At 41.3% G+C, this 19021-nt stretch overlaps 1 protein-coding gene across 1 annotated transcript; it reads right to left on the bottom strand.

The window, feature by feature from the left end:
* Window positions 1-732: 732 nt before the first annotated feature.
* On the bottom strand, window positions 733-18468 carry LOC136541689 (uncharacterized). The gene is made up of 23 exons (XM_066533697.1): window positions 18224-18468; window positions 17841-18111; window positions 16810-16878; window positions 16224-16361; window positions 16012-16129; window positions 15431-15513; window positions 14375-14470; window positions 13954-14122; window positions 13730-13872; window positions 13557-13643; window positions 13263-13448; window positions 12590-12757; window positions 10989-11109; window positions 10686-10755; window positions 10330-10417; window positions 10131-10251; window positions 5384-5577; window positions 5199-5307; window positions 4911-5066; window positions 4545-4647; window positions 4253-4426; window positions 1239-1384; window positions 733-1158 (listed from the first exon to the last, which is right to left on the bottom strand). The coding sequence occupies exons 1-23, from the start codon at window positions 18358-18360 to the stop codon at window positions 965-967; spliced, it is 3141 nt and encodes a 1046-aa protein (XP_066389794.1). The 5' UTR covers window positions 18361-18468; the 3' UTR covers window positions 733-964.
* Window positions 18469-19021: the final 553 nt, after the last annotated feature.

Raw genomic sequence — 19021 nt, 5'->3', positions numbered from 1 at the left:
AGAATCGGAGTTGTCTTTCCGCCGTTTATACTCTAAAGGTTATAATCTTTATACTAGTATGCTAGGTATTTTAAGCATTGTCTTTTGATATTACCCTTATTTATAGTTATATGTGAGATTTGACTTTATGGACTCACATATGGCATGTATCTGATTTTGTTCTTAAAACCGGGTGCTACACGAAGCAACAGAAATATGGCTTTTTTCTATCAAGAGGGCCTTAGTATATTTCTGTAATTAAGATGTGTTTTGAATCCCATAGGCTAACCGGTACTAGGTAACGTTATCTGAAACCTAGACGAGCCATTGAGGTTTAATGTTGTCGAAATCTCAGATTTTAAATCACATAGACGGTTTCTAGTCTAGGAAAAAACGCAGTCATAAGACCTCAACACAAACATAACTTTACTGATTAGAATCATAAAACCAGGTCCCTTAATTAATTAAGACTGTATAAAGACCTAATTATAATATGGTGGAGACAAAAAATCATACGACAAAATCATGATTTTGACAACAGTTATAATAAACCGCAAAGGGGTCAATCGCCATAGCTGCCACCACGCAAATTTGCATCATAATAGCGCTCCAAATTGCTACCGAAACTGGAGCGCATGTACGTCTGGTGTCGGAGCACAAACTCTGGTCATTATCGTATAAACCAAGCAATTGCTGTTAAACATCCTGGGAATCGTGATTTTCAATCAGAAATTTACTAACTGGAACAAATAATGGAGATTGCAACAGTCACAGCTTTATTAATGCCAGTCGTGAACAGTAGCAGAGATAGCAGAGCAACCATGTTTTTAGCAGACCCAACGTCCTCCAATAGGGTAATGACTAACGACCCGACTCCAAAATACCATGGAAGACAACCGTCAATACAAAGACCGTAAAACAAGTGCAAGGCTGAACTGAGGCATCCTCCAAATTGGTATTTTTATTTCTGCTGTCCGGGTAGTGTTTAGCTTGTTTGCCGCACCTCATACTGGTGGCAAATCCTCAATGGCGTCTCGCTGGACACTGGTCTTTCCTCTGACCAGAGCTCCATATTCACATCACCAGTTCCCCAGTGCACAAAGCATTTGCTAACCTCCCTGGGATTAAACCGATTCACCAAGCTCAGCCCGACACACTTGTCCACTAGCATCCATTCCCCTGAGAATTTGCCAAAAGTAAATGAGCTAACAGAGACGGGCGGCGGTGGAAGGGTCTTCAAATTGTACAGAGTAAGTTACCGTTGGGTCTGAGGTCTCCCTCGAATGTTATTTCTCCTGCCTCCGGGGAGATCTCTTGCTTTGAACCATTGATGGCCGTGAAAGCAACCACTACCTCAGTTGGGTGCAGCAGGGTGAATGTAGGATGAACTCGTAAACAGACCAACCTTCACAGTGAAAACATAATTCAATGTTTCAAAATATATTCTTGAAAGAATCAATTGGACGGTTAAGAAACATTACAAATAACCTCACGCAACAAATCCATGCAATACAAAAGAGTGTCATTTTGAGTTGCATAGATCGCCTCCTGTTCAACTCCTCCACCACGGTCACCATAGGCAATGGACACAAAGCCCAGTTCTGGCACCACGCCTGGCTAGAAGGTGAAGCACCCAGGTATCTAGCGCGACCTTTTCAAGCTGGTGCGCAGAAAAAATAGGACGGTACACCAGGAACTACTCAGTGGGAACTGGATTAGATCATTGCGGGCACGATTACTTAATGTGCAGCTGCAGGATGATGTGCAAGACTCAATCATTTGGAAGTGGACGGCTGATGGTATTTACTCCACTCGCTCGGTATATAGAATACAATTCCGAGGCTCACATCAAACATTTCAGCATGATCTCATCTGGAAGGCACAGGCAGAAAATAAATGCAAGGTACACGCCTGGATCCTCATGCATGGCAAAATTCTAACAGCTGACAATTTACAGAAGAGAGGGTGGCCGCATCAGGAACACTGCGTCTTGTGTAATGGGCCGCTGGAGACAGGAGTTCATCTATCTTTGCTCTGTCCTTTCGCAAGAGCTGTTTGGGACCAGGTTCTGTCCTGGGAGAATTTCAGGGTGCATCTCCCACAACAGGACCCAACAGGCATGGCTAAATGGTGGGAGGAGGCAAGCAAGGTGCCCAAACAGGAACGCAAGTGGTTCAATGGAATACTCATTTACATTGTGTGGAACCTATGGAAAGAGAGGAATAGGAGGATCTTCGAAAACACCCACATGACGGCGCAGCAGGTGGCCTCGTTAGCAAAAGAGGATATAATGCAAAGACGTAGGGCGATGACATTTGCTGGGTGAATCCTTTTAGTAGGAGGATTTGATCTCTCCTACTTGGGTCCTAGGACCATTGTGTATTGCGCCAGGGGCGCCATTTGTGGATAAAACTCTAAACTCTTTCTCTTACTTAATTGAGTGGCAGAGCTCCTGCCTTTTATTTCAAAAAAGAAGAAGAAGAGTTGCATACACTCCACACATTAAAACTTTGACAACCAATTCCTGTTGAATACTTTTGTTGGAAGTTTTGAAATGGATTAACTAGATTTGTGTTGAAATCTACTTCCAAAATATTCAAATTTGCTATATTTTGCATACATTTCACAATGGTAATATGCGATCAAAGTAGAGCACTAGTGATTGTATAGATGTACAAAATGACACTTTTTTAATGAGTGAAATAGCTAATTTTTTTCTATAAATAATTGAGCCAAGCATATTAGATGCAAGCTCCAAAGCAAAGAAACATAGACATGATCAAGGATAAGGTCAGCTGATGCCTGGAACCAAACGAGCATAATGTTCTGTTTCTGGTGTCATCTTTGTTCTGTAATGTGTCTAGTCCATAAACAGCAGTAAGTAGCACCTATATTTCAGCAACATAGGAGAGGAAAGAGTCCAGGAGGGCAGTGCTAACGTGGGCATAATCATAACGTCATGCAGTCAGTTGTCATAGAATAGCTTCACAGCAGTTTAGGCATGGGCTACGAACATGCAGGCTAACCATTGCCCCTCTTTCTTTCTTTCTTTGTTTTTTTGCTTGCTCAATTGCTCTTAAAAAATCATTTCTTCTAGACTAAGCTATAAATTGTATAAAATATTTTTTCTGCTCAAGCTCTTACTTTGAATTCCAGCAAGATCTACTAGAAAAATTATGAAGGGGTTGACCTTCAATCCTTCATTTTGTCACACTTGAGTTCAAATCATAAGCAGAGAGAGAGAAATCAAGAACGTATAATGACGGCAGAAGGGCACCTATGTTCCTGGGTTTTTATCTTTTCTTCGTTTGGTTGTTCAGGTCAATCAATATGGTTTCCCTGGTCTTCTTCAAGCAACAGAGACTATCAGTGATGTCATGGAATTGTTTGCTAGTGGTGGGCAAAGGAAAGATGGAACGGTGGCAAGCAGTGGCCACCAGTGATTCAGGCCCAGACATGCCAGTAGCCCAGTACCAGAGTTCGAGGTAGGGTTAGTGGGAGAACAAAAGGAATATATTTTCCCCTTTTTCCCATTCACTGGCCTATAGGGCTCACAATGTGGCCGATGGCATGCCAGCGAGGTTACAATGTGGTGGATTATTTTTGCAAAACATAATCCAATTTATGGACCACCTAGAATATGTTTTGCACTAATTTGAACTATTGAAGGACCTGAAGTACACTGCTGGAGTTGAGAACAGAATCTCCACAAAATTGCTTTCCGTGCATAAGGTGTTGTACGCAATCATTTTGGAGACTTTATATCTGCTTCTTGCCAAAAGAGGCACGTTCTTGCTGATCCTGAGTTAGCAGAAGCAATAGCAGTCCGCCTTGCTGTGGTTTATGCGAAGAATTTGAACCTTCAGCATGCTATAATTGCTTCGGATTGCTTGAGTGTTGTCAACAAGATTAAATCTCCCATACTTGACAGATCCATTGTAGGTCCCGTTGTCCAGGATATTAAAAACTTAGTTAAGGGGACTCCTTTCACTTTCATCCATATTCCTAGAGGATGTAATGAGGCAGCTCATGTAATTGCTAGGTTAGCTAATCAGTGTGCCGGATCAACTTGGTGTAATGTGGCTCCGGAATCTATCCGGGCTATCCTTTGTAACGATCAGTTAAATTAATATAAAGCTGCCTTTCAGTTTCAAAAAAATAAAGAGCATTCTGGTGGTGTGCTTTGTGGTTGAAATTATGTTGGTTGCAGAGTTGCACAGAAACTCATCAAGGATTTATCAGAGTAATTTCATGGGAGAAGAAGGGCCCTCACCTTGAAAACCCACCAGAACCAGCTCCTACACTTCTTGCCTGAATGCTGGAGTCGACCTGAACAATCTTTGGGTTGTCCTTCAAAATAGATATCTGGCGCTGGAGAACCAGACCACCACCAATGTCTCCTTCCATACAAATAGATTCCTCCTCTCCAGATTGTTCAAGATACCTCCTACAGTTTTTTTGAACTTAAAGTTATTTAGTGGACAAAACTGGAACTAGACAAGAAATATGTAACAGGAAACAAATAGCCACATGGACACTTAGTCTGAAATGATTACTTCAGTTACCTGATGACTTTGTACTCTTCTGTGCAACCAGCAGACCTATATTCAGTCCCACTGTATTCTTCATAACCATTTATCTCAATCCTGCTGTGAAGCCATTGGGAATCTGCAAATATCAATTATAAATTATACTCAAGCTATGCTGGATAATAATTAACAAGTGATACTCAAAGCTAATGATAAATTAACATGATCTATTCATAATGCATTTGCATGACGAAAGGATATACAAGTATAAAACCTTCACAAAGAACATAGATGGATTTTGAAGTATGTCAGGAAAAGTACGCATCAGAAAATAAACAAGGATATCTCTATTACTAAGATAAAAAATCATTAACACATTGCACATGTGATTGTGAAGCATACCAGAAGGAAGATGGGCCATTGAGATAATACGGCCTCCAATCCATGGAACAATCTTAAGGAACCAGTCTCCACTTTTCAAATCAACAGGTATTTTTGATAGCTCAGCACCTTCCTGCCCCGATGGCTCCTCTATATCAGGTATAGGCTGAATCATCTCTGTACAACCATTGCAATGTGCCAGTATAAGACAAGCGGAGACAATTACATGTGTTAAAATTTATGGAAATGACAAATCTTTCCTTCCAGATCTTAAACAGTATAACCATAAATAAGTGGTACGAAAAATACCCATTCGTTTCTTGTGCTCAAATTCGCTAGTTGCGACTAAGCTTGACACTTCAGATTCAGGAGGCATTGTAAGGTGTATTTCTTCACCATCAACACCATCTGTACTTATCTGGATGAAAAAATGTTGTGTTAAAGATAAGTTCGTTTCTTGAGTGAAAAAAAATAATGAAAGGCAATAGGCATACCATAGCACCTCCACCAAGCAATATATTTATTTTTAGATTTCGTTTTGGTCTCTTCCATGACCCTTCAGATTTTAAGACTTTGACAGTAACCACCGATGAGTGGAGTTCAGCAATATAATATGTCAAAAGATAGTCTCCTTGTGTGAATGCATATCCATCTCCAGCATCTTCAAAGAGGACACCTTCAGCTTTACCTGTAAAACAAGCCAAGCCATTGGCAGATATTATGCACACAGCTTTGAGACAACATTTTAAATCAATATCTTGAACACAAATAAAAGCTAACTAAAGCAAAAAAAAAAAAAATAGTTTACATTCTTTTTGAACCATAAATACAGCAGGGGAAGCCCCCATTGTAGAGCAGCAACAACAACAACAACAACAAAGCCTTTAAGTCCCAAACAAGTTGGGGTAGGCTAGAGTTGAAACCCAGCAGAAGCAATCAAGGTTCAGGCACGTGAATAGCTGTCTTCCAAGCACTCCTATCTAAGGCTAAGTCTTTGGGTATATTCCATCCTTTCAAGTCTCCTTTTATTGCCTCTACCCAAGTCAACTTCGGTCTTCCTCTGCCTCTCTTCACGTTACTATCCTGGCCTAGGATTCCACTACGCACCGGTGCCTCAGGAGGTCTCCATTGGACATGTCCAAACCATCTCAATCGGTGTTGGACAAGCTTCTCTTCAATTGGTGCTACCCCTAATCTATCATGTATATCATCGTTCCGAACTCGATCCCTTCTTGTATGACCGCAAATCCAACGCAACCTACGCATTTTCGCGACACTTATCTGTTGAACATGTCGTCTCTTCGTAGGCCAACATTCTGCACCATACAACATAGCAGGTCTAATCGCCGTCCTATAAAACTTGCCTTTTAGCTTCTGTGGTACCCTTTTGTCGCATAGGACACCAGATGCTTGCCGCCACTTCATCCACCCTACTTTGATTCTATGGCTAACATTTTCATCAATATCCTCGTCTCTCTGTAGCATTGATCCTAAATATCGAAATGTATCCTTCCTAAGCACTACTTCTTCCAAACTATTATCTTCCTCCTCCTGAGTAGTAGTGCCGAAGTCACATCTTATATACTCAGTTTTAGTTCTACTGAGTCTAAAACCTTTGGACTCCAAAGTCTCCCGCCATAACTCCAGTTTCTGATTCACTCCTATTCGGCTTTCATCAACTAGCACTACATCGTTCGCGAAAAGCATACACCAAGGGATGTTCCCTTGTATGTCCCTTGTGACCTCATCCATTACTAAGGCAAACAAATAAGGGCTCAAAGCTGACCCTTGATGTAGTCCTATCCTAATCGGGAAGTCATCCGTGTCTCCATCACTTGTTCAAACTCTAGTCACAACATTGTTGTATATGTCCTTAATGAGCCCGACGTATTTCGTTGGGACTTTATGTTTGTCCAAAGCCCACCACATAACATTCCTTGGTATTTTATCATAAGCCTTCTCCAAGTCAATAAAAACTATGTGTAGGTCCTTCTTCTCCCTATATTGCTCCATAACTTGTCTTATTAAGAAAATGGCTTCCATGGTTGACCTTCCGAGCATGAAACCAAATTGGTTCATAGAGACCCGCGTTATTGCTCTCAAGCGATGCTCGATAACTCTCTCCCATAGCTTCATAGTACGACTCATCAACTTAATTCCCCGGTAATTAGTACAACTTTGAATATCCCCTTTATTCTTGTAGATCGGTACCAATATACTTCTTCACTCATCAGGCATCTTGTTCGATCGAAAAATATGGTTGAATAGCTTGGTTAGCCATACTATAGCTATATCCCCGAGACATCTCCACACCTCGATTGGGATACCATCCGGTCCCATTGCCTTACCTCCTTTCATCCTTTTCAATGCCTCTCTGACCTCAGATTCTTGGATTCTTCGCACAAAGCGCCTATTGGTGTCATCAAAAGAGTCATCCAACTGAAAGGTTGTGTCCGTATTCTCACCATTGAACAATTTGTCAAAATACTCTTGCCTTCGATGTCGGATCTTATCCTCCTTCACCAAGAGATGCTCCCTTTCATCCTTAATGTACTTAACTTGGTTGAAGTCCCTTGTCTTTCTCTCACGAACTCTAGCCATCCTATAAATGTCCTTCCATCCTTCCTTCGTACTCAAACGTTGGTAAAGATCCTCGTACGCTCTACCCTTTGCCACACTTACAGCTCGCTTTGCAGTCTTCTTTGCCACCTTGTACTTCTCTATGTTGTCCACACTCCTGTCATGGTACAAGTGTCTATAACACTCTTTCTTCTCCTTAATAGCCCTTTGGACTTCCTCGTTCCACCACCAAGTATCTTTAGCCTCGCCTCCACTTCCTTTGGTTACTCCACACACCTCTGAGGCCATCTTTCGAATGTTGGTTGCCATCTTCTCCCACATGTTTATGTCTTCTTCTTCCTTCCAAGAGCCCTCTTTGATAACCATTTCCCTGAATACCTCTGACGTCTTCCCTTTCAGTTTCCAACATTTTGTTCTTTCAAGCTTAGCTTGTTTATCCTTACGGGCACGCACCTGAAAACGAAAGTCTGCCACCAAAAGCTTATGTTGAGAAACAACACACTCTCCTGGTATCACCTTGCAATCCAAGCATGCTCGTTTGTCATTTCTTCTTGTGAGGACAAAGTCAATCTAGCTAGAGTGTTATCCGCTACTGAAGGTCACTAGATGAGATTCTCTCTTTCTAAAGAAAATGTTGGCTATCATCAGGTCAAAAGCTACCGCGAAGTCTAGAACTTCCTCCCCCTCCAGATTCCTACTACCATACCCAAAACCTCCATGAGTTGCCTTGAAACCTGCGCTTGTAGTACCTACATGTCCATTAAGATCTCCTCCTATAAAAAGCTTCTCACTACTGGGTACAGCTCTAATCAGGCCATCTAAGTCTTCCCAGAACTGTCTCTTAGCACTCTCGTCGAGGCCTACTTGGGGGGCATACGCACTAATTACGTTAAAGACCATATCACCAATGACAAGCTTGACTAAGATAATCCTATCTCCTTGCCTTCTCACTCCCACCACACTATTCTTGAGGCTCTTATCAATCAAAACTCCTACTCCATTTCTATTCGCAACTGTCCCTGTGTACCAAAGCTTTGAAACCTGTATTGTCCACCTCCTTTGCCTTCTGACCCTTCCATTTAGTCTCTTGAACGCATAATATATTTACACGCCTCCTAGTCGCGGTATCAACTAATTCTCTTAACTTACCTGTAAGCGACCCTACATTCCAACTGCCTAAACAGATCCTAGTTGGTTCGACTAGCTTCCTTACCCTTCGCACCCGTCGAATCAGATGTGAAGACCCTTGCTCATTTTTCACTACACCCGGGTGCTGATGTAGCGCGCCACTAAGGATGCGACGACCCGATCCTTGATCACTTGACACCGTGCCCAGATCGCGACACGACACCGTGCCCCCACTGTAGAGATTTATATTAAAATAAAATAAACTGTACAGAGAATACGAAAGAAAGGGAAAAGACTACAAGGCTGTACAACTGTACAGAACACGGAGAAGGATAGGAGAGAACAACAGGGGGGGTCAGCCTTGGAGTTCTAAAGAGGACAGAAAGGTCACCCTTTTTGAAACATAGATTAATGTGCAGCAGATCAAAATTTTGTTTTCTTATCCATTCAACCACATGACATATTGACATTTAGGTAATGTTTGGTTCGGATGATGGTAACATGATTTTGATTTGATTACCGAGGGTAATAGATCCATTGCGTGGTGTTTGTTTTAGGCCTCCTGTAATCAGATCATGCTGTTATTGAATATGGGTCTTCCCTAAAGTAATGATGCTCCTACCAGGATGCTATCAAATACTTAGTTGTCATCTTCACAAAAGTGGACTCATCAATTTTGTGGGGTGGAGCAGAGGACGTAGAGCAATCTTTACCGGCGGGTGGCAGCTTGTTGTAGCGACAGTGGCCACGCAGAGTAGCACTTCGGCATCTCTCCTGGTTATGCACAGCATAGCAGCAGTGTGTGGTTTGCTCACTTCTTGTGTGTTTGCTAGGAGTGTGTGGTTTTCAGTGCTATCAATAGTCGGGTTGCAGCACTTAGCCCCAGGTTTAGAGAACTGCAATTTTACAGATTGGTGGTGTCATGCTTTACAGATGGTTCCCAATTTACCTCGCAAGGGCTTCAACTCCTTGGTTGTTTTGGTGGCATGGTGGATTTGTAAACATGGGAATCGGGAATGGCTGTATTTTTTGGGGGTTTTCTCCTAATATTACTGCCATCTTGAGGGATATTAGAGACGAGGCAACGTTATCGTGTATGGTGGGAGCCAAAGCGCTCCAAAGCATATGGACATAATTGTTTTCCTCAGTTGCTGGTTGTGGTTAAGGTTTGTTGGTGAATCCTTTTTGTAACTTCTTTGCCCTTATAGGGTTACGAGTCATCTAGACTCCTTTCTTCTTATAATATAATGATGGGCAGTTCTCATGCGTGTTCGAGAAGAAAAAAATGCAAAGCGCGGCAGTGTGAAGGGAAAAAGGATGGCAAGAAGCAGGCAAAGATCTACTCTGGTATGCTGTCACGAGCTACTGTTAACGTTACCAAGGCTAACCAGACAGATCAATTAATTGCTTATGATGTTGATGTTACTACTGTTTATCCAGTCCCTTTACGTTTGTGTTTCCTTATCCCAACCAAACACTACCTTAAATAAAGGATATGAACATCTGATCTTCAGAAAATGAGAAGGTATATACCATTTTCATTCAATGCGATAATTAGTGACAGATCATCCTCCAAACTTGCTTCACCAACATGCTTAATAGGAAGACCTACAGGAAGAATTGCTCCACCTTGTAGATACAGCACCGGCAGATCCTACACAATTATCCATTCAGAAATAATTCTTTGAATAGAATTGAAGTCAGCAAACTAAGAGTTTAGAAACCAACTTACAGGGTGTGAATCTGCAAAATCAAAAGGCAACCATATGCCCTTTGGTAACTTATGTGCACATTCATGAGCTCCTTTATTAGGTAAAGTGCTGCCAAAACAATTGGAAAGGTTAAAGATACCAAAGCATAGAGAAAGATGAAGAAAAATAACACTTTGCATTTTGGCATCTTTTCATCTATATATATTTGATGCCAGATAATTGAACAATTTACAATTTATGATGCAAAATCGTCTCTAACACACAAACATGCACTGAGGAACTGGGCACAGAGCTACATCAAAGCAAATGAACAGGGTCTCAAGAGAAAAGTTAAAAGGAAAGAGCTAATGTCAAATCACTGTTGTGAAGATATTACCTTGCACAGACTAAGAGTGGTCCGAGGAGAAAGGAAGTCTCAACTTTCCTCAGTTCGGGGTCTTGTGGATCTAAAAGAATTGAGGAATGTAACATAATATCTGTTAACAAACTGCAACTGGGGAATATCATCTATTATATAACCCACCAGACAGTCTCCTCTAAGGCTGTAAATATCTTATACAAAGTTTGGATCACAAGAGAAAGGAGGCAGCAACTTGCCACACATCTGTGTTCTTCCTACAAACTACCAGCATCTGAGCCAACTTAAAATTGGGTGATACAAAGTGAGAGAATTAATTACCAGCAAAGAAAACTGGAGCAGCAACTGGAATACCCTTTGTATGTGAGTGGTAAAAAAGAGTGTAGATATGTGGCAGTAGCCGGTACCGTCTTAGTAGCGCAAGGCGACAGACTTCCTCACACTGAAAGATCAAAGTTCTCCAATCAGCCAATGCTTTTTCCATCAAGAAATAATCAATACTAAATAGCCATTTGGAAGCATCATAACAATTGAGTCTTCAAGTTGGTTTTCCCTGATGTAAATGGAGTTGTAAGGGCTGTCGTAGAGGAAGGTGTGCTGTAGACTGTGGTGCGCTGCTGCTGCAAAGTGGCTCTTCGAGTTGGTCTCGGCCTTTGACTAGGTTCCGAGTTTGTTAATGTTGAGTCATTGTATTTTAAGTAGTTGGTGGCTAACTCGTTTTAATTGGTTGAGGGTGTGGTGTGGAGTAGGTTTTGTACTTGGTTATTTTTCGTCTTTAATGAAACAATACGCAGCTCTCCTGCATATTGAAAGGGGGGAAATACTAAATGGCATGGCCAGAAGGGGCTTTGATTCCCAAGAATATTACATAGAACTCAACCAAATTACCAAACAAAGACATGCTATCACAATATTTCGGACTTCAATTCTTCTTGTTCTTGTTAGTATATACAAACAGTTGTATCCAAAACAATCAGCTATAAGCACCAGTTCATTAAGAATTACAAGATAAAAACAGTGTCATCCTGGGAAAACATAGGTATTTGGGAAAAATGAAGTGGAGTAAGTAACGAAAATAACAGGGTTAGAGAGCAGTTAACACGTAAAATGGAACTTATATGTTTTAACCTAAGTTTATATTAACAAAATATTTACATATGCTATACTTCTTGCTGGATAAACTAAATTGCCTCAAAACATTGATCACTTGCTTGTTTCTTTGACGTCCTAAGATCCATTTCATCAAACTACTAAAAATTTGACCATCAATATGATTAAAATCATGTACAGAAACTGGTTATTTTTTGATAAAGGAATGTGGCTACAACTTGGACACTCAACCATGGAAAGTAAAGAAAATGATAAAAAATAAAAAAGAACAGAGCAGATTTGCTGCCATGGCAAGGTACATCTTGACTACAAAATTGTATCTCATAAGTTAAATCCGAGTGTACAGCATTAACAAGAAGAACACAAGATGACAAGAAATAAGGCTAAGCCCACAAGGTTAAGCTACCTATGAACATATCTAGCCTACACAGCAGCAGAAATTTCTAGCACAGCAATAACCCCTTGGAACCTTAACCCTTTTACCAGAACAGAAAGAGTGCAGGTTAAATCATGATGTACAGCATAAAGAGTTAACAACTGGCACAAAATGGAGGAAATACTCAACAGATGTATGGCAACCTCAAGAACAAGCTAGCCTACAGAAACGTGGCAAGTATACTGCACAAAAGGAGCATAATAAAGAAACTGAAATTAAACCATCAACCATGTATTGCATGCATAGATGAAATGCAGTGAAGCAGAAACATGCACAGTGAATCAATCTTCTTGGAGCTTCTTGGAGTGTAGCAAAAATTTCCTGTGTTCTTGAGTACACATGTTTGGATGGCAATCTGGGTAGCATGATGTAGTACCTCTTCACCAAAGGACCATGGCTCGTGGTCAATGCTTCCAGTTTCTGTATGGCCACGTGAAAATGGAAACAATGCACCCACACCCATCCATCTTCCAAAAAGTTTTGGAGTAGCATTTCCAGCAAAACCACCAATATCAGGACCTGACAATGGTTGACCACTGAGACCCTGATCAGATAACCATATTGTTAGATCATTAGGCCGCGTGAAAGTGCATGCTTAAATTTCACATCTTGTCAGATGAACCACAGTAAAAATAAAGTTTGGCCACTAACAATTTCAGTTTATAAACATCAACATCTCAAGAACAGCCTCCTTAAAACTTTCCGGAAGAACGGTAGAAATGTGACGGAGCACAACTAGTTGAGGAACCAAATTTAACTAATACAGAAGACGATGATTCTTAACCCTAGCACTTCTGCGTACTGAAAGACTTAGTTGCCTTCACATCACGAGACTGTACATACAGTGAAATCGAATATCACAATAAATTAAATGCTAAAATAACTAGTCACAAAAAATGTCATGAATAAGCATTTGCACCAACGATCAAAGAGCTAGAACAATTTTCTTTTAGGGACCACAGGGAACATATTTTCAGAAGTAGGAAAGACTAGACACTCCAAAAGTTTCAAGGAACAACTTTGGATATTAGAACAAATGTTTCAATTACCAACTGAAGAACCATTGGTAGACTCATGTGCAGATGCTCCCAATTTGAAAGATTATCACCAGTCCATGTTGCAGCATAACGCTGGCTTCCTATAAAACCAGCTCGTGTAAGAACAAATGGCCGTTTAGCTGCATTGCCCATTTCCATTCCTTTATAGGTAGATCTCGCCATTAGCATTCCGTAGACCTGAAAATTATATACACTAAAATATATGAACATAGAAGTAGAAAGAAAAATATGTGCCCTAATGCCACTGTCATTAGCCACTTTCATGGCAAGGGAACAAAAACATACATTGTGATAGTATGAATGATTTTGAACACCACCAATATCAGTATCTCCCCTATGGATATTGCTTTCAGGCATTGTCTTCGTGGTAGTCTACAAATTTAGACCAGCACATTAAGTTACATAGGAAAAATTGAACAATGCAATATTAATTATATGTGTCATGATAGATCGCGTACTTTGAAAACAGCAGGTTCATTCATATCATTCCATATTCCATCAACACCATTAGAGATGAAGTCCTTTACCAAACTAGCCCACCAAGCTCGTGTTTTTTCAGATGTATAATCAGGGAAAACACAATCACCAGGCCACACCTCCCCTGAATGTAGACTATATGAGGCATAACCTCCTAACGTTTAAGAAAATGACGATGAATCTTATTTAAGTCAGTGATACATACCAACAAAAGGGCTGCCATCTGCCTTTTGAATCCAAACATCGCTTTTTGAACCACTATCATAAACAAAGTAACCCTCCTCTTTCTTGATCCCTGGGTCAAGCATCCAGATTGCTTTGCAACCAATGGAATGGAGATTGTCCACCATTGATTTTGGATCAGGGAATCGGATCTGTAGCACATCGATAGCAAAGTGCTCAGACAGGATTCAAGAAAATCAATTATCATAGTAAATGATTTGCCTTCAAAAGAACACCATAAAGGTTAGCTAAAAAAGTGCATGATGATAGGAAAAAAAATAACTGGAGGCTCTAGTAAACATTCCGAAGCAGTATAAATATAAAGTTCTAAAACAAGAGAAGAGAAACACAAATCCGTGGTTAAAGTGCTCCTATGTAGCAAACACAACAGATCCAGTACTTACACTATCAAACGTGAAGCACCTAAAACCATCCATATAGTCAATATCCATCCAGACAATATCGCAAGGAATGCCTTTCTCCCTAAATGTTCTAACAATCTGTGGAAGCAAAAAATAACCAAGCAACACTAATTCAGTATAAAATATTATCAAAGTATTGTTATGTCCCAAAATGAACCATGTGACAAATATGTAAGGCACATGACAAATGGTTTGACTAACTTCAGATGGCCCATGAAAAGGAGCATAGTTCTTTCCAATAACATGGTTTATTTTCCAACTTACATAAGAAAAAAAAACTTCATCTCTAGTAATAAATGTTTTCTACTTCAACTTATGAAGATTATCACTGTGTTTGAAAAGCACACCATGCTTTCATGCATTTCCTTTGTCACTACATGTATGTTCAAACCTTTTTACTTTTCCAAGCCCTGAATGCAAGACTTTGACCATAGTTTATATATTACTTCTAAAAATAATAAGTATATATACCATGAAAATATATTACATTAAAAATAATAAGTACATATACTATGAAAATATATCCCATTAAAAATTTACTTGTGTAATTTGTATATAGTCACATATATATAGTTTTACATTTGTAGGAGAATATAGGTATAAGTGGTAAAAAGTTTCAAAACTTTGAAACGAGGATTCCAGGTGATACATATTTAGCAACAGTGGGGCTAATAGATGAATAAGGAAAACAAAAACAGGAAGCCTTGAACATTTGATGTTGAAGTACAGAAAAATTATTGAAATCATTAAAGGTGTAGCATATAGGCAGGAATTATATGGATCCCACAAATTCTCTGGCAGTGTGCACTGCTCATCAATTCTTACTTCATATAGGCACATGATTGTTGTTTGCATTTGGAACTAGAGTAAGTGAAGATACTAAAATGAACACTGCATCAACACTAACAGGACCACCCACACACTTTATCCATCATAATTAAAGATTAGGAGTAGCTGCCACTGAAACATTACATTAATACTTCCTTCAGAAAAGGAAATACACATAGATAAAGATAATGCACTCTGCTAAGAAAATACCTTGAGTACTTTCTCAGAAGAATCATAGCTCCAACGGCATTGATGATAGCCAAGTGACCATTTTGGTGGCATGGACACAGTACCTATAATGAAAAAAAAATTCTCACCTTATTCGACAAGGCAGCAAGTAAAATAACATAGAACATCTAAATTGCATGTTTGTGTTCTACTATGACCAATTAGATAGAGAGAGGGAATGATGCTATCTTATGTAGCTAATGCCTAGTTTGGTAAAAGATAAACTGGAGAGGGAATGACAATATAAGTGGCAAAGATAGAAACCCCAATTCTACTGTGACAGGTATGTCTAAATGGATAAACCAGTGCCAGTAATGTTAGATCGATCAACCAAACAACATTCTACTAATCAACACCTTGATTTTTTTTATCAAGATTTACAAAACGTACCAAATTGAATAAAATACTTCCTATTATTGCCTGCATTCATATTAGATCAGAGATATACAGCTTCATTGTTTATGAAAGGACTCAACAAAGCATTAACATGAGGGTATATCTGTCCACAGAAATATAGTTAAGAAGTGCTGGAAGATATATTTGTTAAATCAAGGTAGAAATACCAATTGCATGCGACAAAGATGTCATAACATCAGCTGGAGTATTAAATGGCCCAAAAGTGATGAGAGGGTAGGCAGATGAGGCAGAGAACTTTATAGTTGATTCTTGTCTCAAATCAATCTGTCACAGTAAAAAACACTCTGTTCAACATACAGATTAGTTAAAATATTAATGTCAACAAATAAAAAAACTTTAGAATGATTTACTAACATACCTCACAACGCCGAGTGGTATCAGCAAGGACACCCAATGCTTTTCCATCAGGGAGGACGGCCAAAACCCAAGGGTGTGACTGGTACAATGACGTGGTTCCTGGCCCGAAACCCCATGCATCTGTGTTCCATGTGAAAACCTGATGAAAAAATATCTATAAATCATGACAATATCTAAAGTCTGTTACGTGAGCAGGATGTGCAGAATCAGTTTAGCATAACTACTGCTATTTGTAACGAGGGCAGAGCCAGGGCCAGTGTTCGGGGTGCTGCAGCACTAGTCCTAGCCTGTTTGTCTTAGGTGAATCATATAATAGCTGGTCTAAAACCCTAGTATTTTTACTCATTTCAATTTAGTTTAGCACCTGCTCACTAGATAGCACATCCTTGAAGGGTTTTCTTGTCCTGCCCCTGAATTGTAAAGTTGTACAAGGAACTACGACCTCTGGTAATTATTTCACAAAACCAAAGTTGTTGCATTTTTGTGAAATGGTCAAGAATTCGACCTTTGTTATAATGTTAATGGTTGCAGTTTTGAGAAATCAACACAAATATATAATATATAGTTTCTTAAAGCAGATGCCATACTCGTTTCCCAGTCCGTTCAAGTGGGCCACTCGCTTCTCCAGTACCATAGAAAGATGTCCCAGGAGGAAGCTGCTTGATTAAAAGAAAACAAGTGAGCCTCCACACATCTGTTTTTGTGACATGTTATAGTCCCAGGTAGATAATATTACAGGAATGTACACATCAAGAATAAAACAAAATACAATTCATAGTTTAGCATTATCAGGGATAATAAAAACGTGTTGAAGGCAAAAACTGGAACAAAAATCCATCACTGTCCTGGGGTTCAGGCATCCCCTTTAGCCAAACAACTGTTACCAACATGTTGCAGTGTTTCAAGTCATCACAGAAATCATGTTTGTAGGACAGACGAAATTAAATAAACTAGCAAAGAGGTCCAGATTCAGTATGTGAATTATTAAACTGAAAATGGTAGCAACTCCAGTCTACAAAATGGTAAAAAAAAAAGGATAACAAATGGGCTGAGTGGAGTTGAATGCTTCAAATTGAAATGGTTGCATCACTGTGGTGAGCATGACAAGACAACGGCCTACTTTTTACACGATCAATTGCCCAAAGGACCAACCATGCAAATAGTTCGAGTTAGCTTAGCAATTTTGACTTGCATCAAAACTCAAAAGGTGGTCATATGCTTTCAGGGATGGTGGTAATAAAACGTCGACCCCTTCTGCGAACAATCTGAATATTTATGTGGATCTGCAGCATGTATAGTATCTTATCATGGATTCATGGTACCCCAATGCGTGCATCTGTTAAGCGTGCAACCTCGCAAGGAAAGGAAGGAGAAAGTCCTGCGTCAGATACATACCCATGTCTTAGAGGACCCATCGCAGCAGTGCTACGTCATCAAGGCCAAAACCAAACAGATAATGGAATCAATGGATCAACATTTCACGCGCTCTCCCGATCAGCAACAGGGAACCGTCCAAACGACCAACACCCAGCAGCACAACGATAGCGAGCGATCTAATAATCTACCACCCAGACTCCCAAACCAACGGCCAGTACACGCGTGCGTCGCCGTGGCGTACCTTTATCACGACCTTCTGGGCTCCCTCCGCCGCGACCTCGAACGCCGGGACCACGGCGGGCGTGTCCGCCCCGTTCCGCGGCGCCTCCCGCCGCCGCGGGTCCGCGAACGAGAGGCTGGGCCCCGCCGCGGCACGCGCCGCCTCCGACGCGTCGAACCGGAACACGCCATCCTCAAGCACCCGCGCCCACACCATGTCCCCCGCCGTCTCCGCGGCCATCCTGCCCTCCGCCGCCCCCGCAGCAGCAGCAGGCGCGGTCCCGCCGCAGCACCTGCAGTTAGAGGAATCAAGCAAGCAATGAGTGAGGGGTGAGGCACTGAGCCCGATCGTTCGGCCCCTCGTCGCGGGTCTCCAGTGGTAGTGGATCGGGGGCGGAGGAACACCTGAGAGTGGGTCGCCGTGGTCCGGCGCCGCCTCGTGACTCGTGCGCACGGTGGAAGCGGAAGCGCGAGTAGTGGGGGACGAGGCGGAGTGATGCGGTGTTGCAGTTGCAGGTGGTGCGCGTGGGCGTGGCGAGCATCTCCTCTTGTACAAGGGCCGCGCGGCCGGCCGTGCTTGCGTGGATTCTGGTTTTGTCTAATGCGAGGGGCCGGGGGTTGGTGGACTCTACTAGTAGACAGGAGCACGGGGACAGGGGCACAGGGGCACTGGGCGGGCGGGGTGGAGTCGGGAAGGGCCTCAGGGGAGTCGAGCCTCGAGAGGAATGGGAGAGGTTTGGGTGGATGCGATTGGGCCAGGTGTATGACGCTACCGGGCTTGTAGCTGCTGGTGGGTTCCGTGGGGCCACACGTCATACGGGAACAGGTGGAAAAGTGACGTCAGCTCACACGAAGTTCCCCAGCTGTAGTGCATGGTCCCCCCCCCCCCCCCCCCCCCCCCCCCAAGAACGCTTTGCACAACTTATCCATGTTTGTATTGCTGGATTGTAGGACTGGATCACTGGAATTGCACTGCACCGCATTCTTTTTCCAGAAAACGCCGTTTTAATTAAGCAAAATGCATTAATTTTAAAGCCTTGTTTGAATGCACGTGTATTCATTTTAATCTACATGTATTAGAGTGGGTTGAAATGGAATTTAGTTTAATTCTATTCCAATTCACTTCGACACACGTAGGTTAAGATGAATATATGCACATCTAAATAAGGCCTTAAGCAATATAATTACTCATTGCTTGCTTGA

This window comes from Miscanthus floridulus, chromosome 3 (genome assembly GCF_019320115.1).
Source record: "Miscanthus floridulus cultivar M001 chromosome 3, ASM1932011v1, whole genome shotgun sequence".
Taxonomy (NCBI): domain Eukaryota; kingdom Viridiplantae; phylum Streptophyta; class Magnoliopsida; order Poales; family Poaceae; genus Miscanthus; species Miscanthus floridulus.
The sequence above is the reverse complement of the archived record's forward strand: the minus strand, read 5'-3'. Positions and strand labels throughout refer to the sequence as shown.